At 42.8% G+C, this 8043-nt stretch overlaps 1 protein-coding gene and 1 long non-coding RNA gene across 2 annotated transcripts; both read left to right on the forward strand.

Moving 5' to 3' along the window:
- On the forward strand, positions 1-4819 carry LOC126997992 (innexin inx2-like). The gene is made up of 5 exons (XM_050859263.1): positions 1-466; positions 915-1156; positions 1682-1903; positions 2545-2720; positions 4471-4819. The coding sequence occupies exons 1-5, from the start codon at positions 110-112 to the stop codon at positions 4545-4547; spliced, it is 1074 nt and encodes a 357-aa protein (XP_050715220.1). The 5' UTR covers positions 1-109; the 3' UTR covers positions 4548-4819.
- Positions 4820-5000: 181 nt separating this feature from the next.
- Positions 5001-6021, forward strand: LOC126997993 (uncharacterized). Its single transcript, XR_007752544.1, has 2 exons — positions 5001-5474; positions 5602-6021. It is a non-coding gene; the product is annotated as an uncharacterized LOC126997993 (long non-coding RNA).
- Positions 6022-8043: the final 2022 nt, after the last annotated feature.

Below are 8043 nucleotides of genomic sequence, written 5' to 3' on the forward strand. Positions count from 1 at the left end.
GAGCGCGAGTGACTTGACGAGTGTGCCAGTGAGTGACAGGCAGGGCGCATCTCGGGGCACCACCAGCACCTAGACATTCCAGAGCACCAGCACCAGCACCACCGCCACCATGTCGGACGTTTTCGCAGGTATCAAGCACCTGCTCAAAACAGACTCCACGTCCATCGACAACAAGTTCTTCAAGCTCCACTACAAGGCCACCATGTTCATCCTGGTGGCCTGCAGTATCCTCCTGACGCAGAAACACTACTTCAGCGACCCCATCGACTGCTTTGATGCGGGGGGCGTGAGCAACGACATCTTGGACCCGTACTGCTGGATACACGACACCTACACGGTCCCCTCTCTCAAGGACAAGATAGTGGGCAGGGAGGTCGTGGCGCCCGGCGTAGGCCCTGCTAAGGAGGATGAGGAAGTCACCTACCACAGCTACTACCAGTGGGTCACCCTCTTCGTCTACTTCCAGGTGGGTGCCCGGCTGTTAGTGGCCACGGTCAAGGGGGGCCGGGGTGGGGGTAGCGGGAGAGGTCTGTCCACTCCGTCTGTTGGTGGGAAAAGCCTTTGTCCACTGAAACATATTTGATAATCTTTTTTGGTCTTTTTTTATTCTCTTTATAGGAGTCGCATTCTTTCTTCCTACTGTCATTCATCTTTCCTACTGCTCCTTCCCTCCAACCCCTCTTCCTTCACCCTCCTTCCCCTAGAAAAAAAAGAGAAAAAAAAAATCAGTCGTTGGTTTGTCTCCACCGTGCACATAATCGTTACTTAGCCCGTCAGTCCCTTTGTTGGTCAGCCCCACAGAAGCCGTTTTGGGGTTTTATCGCTCTGCTGCAATGGGGTTTTTAGCTCTCGCCAGTATCTTTGTTACTCAGCCCCATGGAAGCCGTTGTTATTTGACTTATTTCCCGCCGCAGGCCATCTTGTTCTACATCCCGCGCTACCTCTGGAAAGTGTTCGAGGGCGGTAAGATCAAGATGTTGGTGGCGCAGCTCAACACCCCAATCGTGGACGAGGAGGTGAAGAAGAGTCGCGTGGAGATGATGGTCAAGTACTTCAGCATCAACCTCAACACCCACAACCAGTACGCCATCAAGTTTATAATCTGCGAGGCCCTCAACTTCGTCAACGTCGTTGGACAGATCTACTTCACAGACAGGTGCGTGTGACCTGCCCCCCCCTGTCCCCCTCCCTTCACACACAGTTCTTCATTCTTTCCTACATATTCCTTTACTTTTTCCCCTCAGAGGTCTCCCACTCAAACTTTCATGCACGTTGTTCTTTTTTTCTTGTTTTGCGTTTTTTCCTCCACTTTTGCTGAGTAACTTTTCTTCTTATATACTTTTCATGCTCCCTGTTAGTTAGTTTTGATCCGCAGCCTTCATTACAACCATCATCGCAAGTGCCTTTCCGCTTTTCTGCATTCCTCCATTCATGCTCCTATTTTTCGGTCCATTTTCTGGCTTCTTCACACCAAAGCTATCAAGGTCTTTAGTCTCGTTCTTCTTGGATTTGCCTTCTCTTTTCTGGCTTCTTCACACCAAAGCTATCAAGGTCTTTAGTCTCCTTCTTCTTGGATTTGCCTTCTCTTTTCTGGCTTCACACCAAAGCTATCAAAGTCTTCATTAACGTTCTTCGAGTCTGCCATCTCGACGCTAACCCTCTTCGTTTTTGCCTCCGCCAGGTTCCTCGGTTATGAGTTCAGCAACTACGGGACAGACGTGTTGGCGATGAGTGAGCGGCAGATAGGCACGCGCCACGACCCCATGAATCGGGTGTTCCCCAAGGTAACGGGCTGCACCTACAACCAATGGGGCTCCGACGGGGGTTGGGAGCACCACACCGCCCTCTGCGTCATGCCCCTCAACGTCCTCAACGAGAAAATCTTCATCTTCCTCTGGTTCTGGTGAGTTGCTGAGGCTGTGAATGGGAGGCTCTTAGTCTTAGTGGGCCACTGACTAACCTGGATCTTCCCCAGGTTAACCCAGTAGCTGGGGGGATCAGGTTTCTTAAAGGGCCCTCTAAGCGAGAAAAACGAGAAAAAATCATCACACACAAACCATTTCATAATACTATATATCAATGCATTTGTGATCAGTTTATGCATCATCTGTTTTTGGGGGTTTATATCATGACAGAAATTTGCCCCGTCGCTGGTACACGATAAAGCCACAAATTTGGCCTCTCGCTGGTACCGGGTTAAACACATAATTAAGGTCGACAGGTAGCAAGTTCCATCACCTATCTCATCACTACTTCGTTTCCAAACCCTTTCGCCCAATCAGTTATTAATTACTCATATCATGCCCGGGTTCAGACTCAGGGCCAATGGGACAAAGATGAGCACCGAGGCCACGCGCAGCTTTAGCGTGTACCCCCCAACTTTATATACATGGCTTGATAAGATGGTGTTTGTTACCTGGGATTATGATTTTATGGAGTAATATGAATCATTCCCATCATCACTGTCATCATCAGCATTTACTCATCTCAAGTTCGTGTATAAAGTCTAATCCTTCTTCACCCCCTTTCTCCCATCTCCTTCAGGTACATCATCGTGGCCGTGCTCACCGCCGTCGGCCTCATGTACCGCATCGCCACCTTCATCCCCGGCGTGAGGACCATGATGCTGAGGGCGCGGGCACGCCTCGCCCCCGCCGTGGCCGTGGAGCAAGTGGCGGGCAAGTGTCAGTACGGGGACTGGTTCATGCTCATCCAGCTCGGTAAGTCTTGGTTGTGTTGTGTTGTGACGGCTTGAGGGGCATGGAAGGGTATGGAAATGTTGGGGGGAGTTAGGGAGGAGTGGGGAAAGGTTGAGTAGAATTTGAGGGTTTGTGAGGGTTGGGAAGTTGTTGGGATGGTTAGGAAGTTGTTGGGATGTTTGGGGAGAGGTTGGGATGGTTGGGGAGAGTTTGGAAGGGTTGAGTAGAATTTGAGTGTGTATGAGGGTTGGAAAGTTGCTGGGGTGATTGGGAAGTTGTTGGGATGGTTGGGAAGAAGTTGGGGTGTTTGGGGAGAGGTTGGGATGTTTGGGGAGAGGTTGGGATGTTTGGGGAGAGGTTGGGATGTTTAGAGAGAGGTTGGGATGGTTGGGGAGAGGTTGGGATGGTTGGGAAGAGGTTAAAATGGTTGGGGAGAGTTGGAGAAAGTTTGGAAGGATTGGAGAAAGAATGGAAGGGTTGGGCAGACATTGGGAGGATTGGGGTAGTTTGGAGGGGTTGGAGATTGTGGGAGTGTTGCGCTTTGTTGAGTTTCACGTTGAGTTAAATTTACCTGAAGTCTACAAATTATGATAGTTTGGGTTGTGTTGTGGTGGGTTCGTCTCTTTGAGTTGTGTTGTGTTTATGTGTTTTGATCTAGACACATGGCAGCTTTCTTCATTAAATCTACCTTAAGACCGAACTAAAATAACTAACAAACAAACAGGCAACTTTTGATACGGGCCGATGAGTTTATACGATGCAAAGGGTCGTATTTTAAAACATTTCGTCGCCCAAGTTCACATATTTGACATGGCTTTCGTAGGAGCTGTAGGGCTTTCCAGGGGTAGTTTTATGACCCTGGTGGTAGTTTGACCCTTCTTCTGTGCCATGAACCTTAAAAAAACACTCATGAAAAACAGACTGATCCCCGCCATCTAGCGTTGAACCCCCGAGTTAGCGAAGCGTTCAGGCAAGACGTTAAGACCACAAAAAAGCATCGGGCGGCAGAACACTGAACGGATAATGATGTTGAGGATGTTGAGGAGTCGGTTGTTCGCTCTCTTGTTTTCTTTCTCGCCGCCAAAAGTGAAGTAAAATCAGCTCTTCGGTTATTTCGAGCTTTGATGATATATTTGTTTGTCGCTTGTTTGATTTATGGTGGATATGAAAAGGGGAAGAAAGATTTGGTAACAGTGAGTGGGTTTCTCGTTTGCGTAGCGGCGTCAAAGGAAAATTAGCTCCACGATTATCTCTAGTTTTGATATAAGATTTGTTTTCCGTTTACTTGAGTTACTGACGGATATTAAAAGGGGAGAAGAAAGGTGGTTTGAAGGGTATTTGGTGACGTAATCCTTCCATCCCTCCTCACTTGGTATAACATAGTTTTCCCTCCTCCTCTCCTTCCCTCCCTCCTGTCCCTCTCTCCCTCTCCCTCTCTTCCTCTCCCACATCTTTTCCTCCATCTCTCATACAACCCCTCCCATACCTCATCCTTTTCTCCTCCCTTCCCTGACACCCCTATATTTCCCCTCTTTTCCTCAAACTTCCCCTCACGCCCTTACCTTTTCCTTCCTCTCCTTCACATATATTTTACCTTCCCTTAATTTTTCCTTCTTTCCCTCACACATCCTTCTCTCCCTTACCTTTTCCTCCGTTTCCCTCACACACATTCTTCAATCTTTAACTTTTTCCCTCCCTTCCTCTCTATTACCACTCTTCCCTTCCCTCCCCTCCCTCTCTCACCTAACCCCCCCTTCTCTTCCCCGCACAGGCAAGAACATGGACCCCCTCATCTTCAAGGACTTCATTCTGGACCTGGGCAAGAAGTTTAAGGGCGTGGACGATTAATAACTTGCCTCCGCCGCACCTTCAACCTCCCTCCCACCCACCCACCTGACGCCCTCTCCGCCTCACACCTGTCTGCCGCCGCCTCCCCTCCTCCTCCTCCTCCTCCTCCTCCTCACCAATGCACTACATGGCAAAAAAAGGCTCAAGGCACACTTACCTTGAATTCTGTTGCATCTCATCCTCCGGTTCACTGAAGAGGAAAGAGAGACAGGAGATGAATTATATATTGCTTCTATCTTATGCTCCTGTTTTCCTCCTCCTCCTCCTCCTCCCTCTTCAGTTCTAGTTAACCTATTTTTACATTATGGTTATACTTGTACATAAAAATACTGAGTTACCAAAGAAAAAAGAGGAATAGAATAATAATAATAATAAAAAGAAGAAAAAGAAGAAGAAGAAGAAGAAAAAGAAGAAGAAGAAGAAGAAGAAGAAGAAGAAGAAGAAGAAGAAAATGTGCGTGTGCGCGAGTGTGTGTGTGTGTGTGTGTGTGTGTGTGTGTGTGTGTGTGTGTGTGTGTGTGTGTGTGTGTGTGTGTGTGTGTGTGTGTGTGTCAATTACCCTTAGCTCATAAAGTGGATAATGTGATAATACTTAACCAAAACATTCCACCTCTTCGTACACACAATACAGAGAAAACACGAACCCAACTATGCCAGCAAACGTCTCAGGTGTGAAGCGTAATTAATCAAAGGTAATCTAAGGTGTGAACAGTCAATTTTTAGGGTACACATTCCATAAACAAAGCAGACGTGTATTGCTCTTATGTTTCTTTGTGTATTGCTCTTATGCTTCTTTGTTTGTCTCGTGTCTTCAGATAATAATAAATAGATACTCATAAGTGGGTTGTGTTAATGCGATGTGAATGTAATGTTAAGGTTCTTTACTGTGTACTTCGTGTTTCTATGTTACACGGGCACTCATAAATAGGTTGTGTTAAATAGTTTCTTGGTCCGTTTCCTGTGTTTGTGTTACATGGAGTCTTACAAAGAGGGTGAGTCAGTGTTTTTTCTTTGTCTGCCTCCTATGCTTGTGTTTCACGGGCACTCATAAATAGGTTGTGTTAAATAGTTTCTTGGTCCGTTTCCTGTGTTTGTGTTACATGGAGTCATAAATAGGGTGAGTCAGTGCTTTTTCTTTTCTGCCTCCTATGCTTGTGTTTCACGGGCACTCATAAATAGGCTGTGTTAAATAGTTTCTTGGTCCGTTTCCTGTGTTTGTGTTACATGGAGTCTTACAAAGAGGGTGAGTCAGTGTTTTTTCTTTGTCTGCCTCCTATGCTTGTGTTTCACGGGTACTCATAAGCAGGTTGTGTCGAGGTGATGTGGCTGATGCATTCCAGTAACATTCCCCATACTGAGTGGTGAACTCCGCTTCCATCCATTCACAGTCCCAGTAGTAAGATTTCAACGCTGTGCAGTAATGTGTGTAAACTTGTTTGTTGTGTAAGAAAATAAATAAAATACATTTAACGTTTTCCAAGGAGATTTTTATATTTATACACCTACTTTTCCGTTTTGCTAGACTTTTGAGAGAGAGAGAGAGAGAGAGAGAAAACTGCTTCCCCTGTCCATAAATATCAAGTACAAGATCAATTAAAAAAATGAGATACGTATGGGAGTACTACAAGATGCTTTATAGTTTCTTTAAAAATAGCAACCTGACAAATATGTAATGAGTCCAATACCATAATTACCTGAGAGAAGAGTGTGCCAGACTATACTTATCTACTGCCTAATGATGAGATAAACTGCCTTATGTAATGTGTTGAAAAGCGTTTTACATAACAGTCCAATAAAGTCTCTCTCTCTCTCTCTCTCTCTCTCTCTCTCTCTCTCTCCTTTAATATATTAGTTTTTTTTTCTCTTTTTATTTATCTCATTATTTATCATTCTTATTATGCCTTGAATGTTGTTTTTTTCTTTTCCTCATCATTTCTCATTTCTATTCCATGTATCTTTTGTATTTTGCCTTGAATATATTATTTTTTCTCTTTTCATTTATCTTTCCATGTTTGTTCATCATTTATTTTTCCTTGAATATATTAGTTTTTCTCTCTCTTCCTTTATCATTCCATTTTTATTTATCATATGTATTTTGCCTTGAATATATAAGCTTTTTTCTCGTTATTTCTCATTTGTTATTCCATTTTTATTTATCATCTCTATTTTGCCTTGAATATATTAGTTTTTTTCTTTTTTTATTTCTCATAATTCCATTTTTATTTATCATCTTTATTTTGCCTTGAATATATAAGTTTTTCTCTTTTTTAATTTCTCATTTATCATTCCATTTTTATTTATCATCTTTATTTTGCCTTGAATATATAAGTTTTTCTCTTTTTTATTTTCTCATTTATCATTCCATTTTTATTTATCATCTTTATTTTGCCTTGAATATATGAGCTTTTCTCTTTTTATTTCTCATTTATCATTCCATTTTTATTTATCATCTTTATATTGCCTTGAATATATGAGCTTTTCTCTTCTTATTTCTCATTTATCATTCCATTTTTATTTATCATCTTTATTTTGCCTTGAATATATAAGTTTTTCTCTTTTTATTTCTCATTTATCATTCCATTTTTATTTATCATCTTTATTTTGCCTTGAATATATGAGCTTTTCTCTTTTTATTTCTCATTTATCATTCTATTTTTATTTATCATCTGTATTTTGCCTTGAATATATAAGTTTTTCTCTTTATTTCTCATTTATCATTCCATTTTTATTTACCATCTGTATTTTGCCTTGAATATATAAGTTTTTCTCTTTCCATTTATCATTTCATTTTTCATCAATCATTTGCATTTCGATTTCAATATATTAGTTTTCTTTTCGTTTATCCTTTCTCGTTTCAACTCCACGTATCATTCGTGTTGTGCCTTGAAGATACCAGTTTTCCTCTTCATTTATCATATACCATTTCATTTTCATCTATCATTTTGTAATTTGCTTCATACACTAGAGATCAAACGACAGGCGGGAGGTCCTGACAAAATAAAGAGATTCATATCCACGTCCTGAATTCATTACTCAAGATGATGTGGCAGGTAACAAGTAATTCGAGCGACAGGTGTAAATTCCAGGTGATCCTTTCTTCACGGGACAAAAGGTGGGGGGTGGGAGGTCATGGTAGAAAATTAAGTAAATGCCTTCTTTCCTCCTTCACGCTCGTATTCCTTTACTTCCTCCTTTCACTCTCTCTACGCTTCCTGACTTTGATCTCGCCTCTCTTCCTATCCTCCTCTGTGTTCTCCATCTGCTGTTCTCTATTAATTCCTATCGTCTCTTTATCTTCCCCTATGTTCTTCATCTTCTGTTCTTTATTAATCACGCATCTTCTCTCTCTTCCTGTCTTCCTCTTTGTTCTCCATCTTCTGTTCTCTATTAATCCAGCATCGTCTCTCTCTTCCTATCTTCCTCTGTGTTCTCCTTCTCTTCTTTATCAATCCCACACCGTCTCTCTCTTCCTATCTTCCTCTTTGTTCTCCATCTTC

Source organism: Eriocheir sinensis, chromosome 13 (assembly GCF_024679095.1).
Source record: "Eriocheir sinensis breed Jianghai 21 chromosome 13, ASM2467909v1, whole genome shotgun sequence".
NCBI lineage: Eukaryota > Metazoa > Arthropoda > Malacostraca > Decapoda > Varunidae > Eriocheir > Eriocheir sinensis.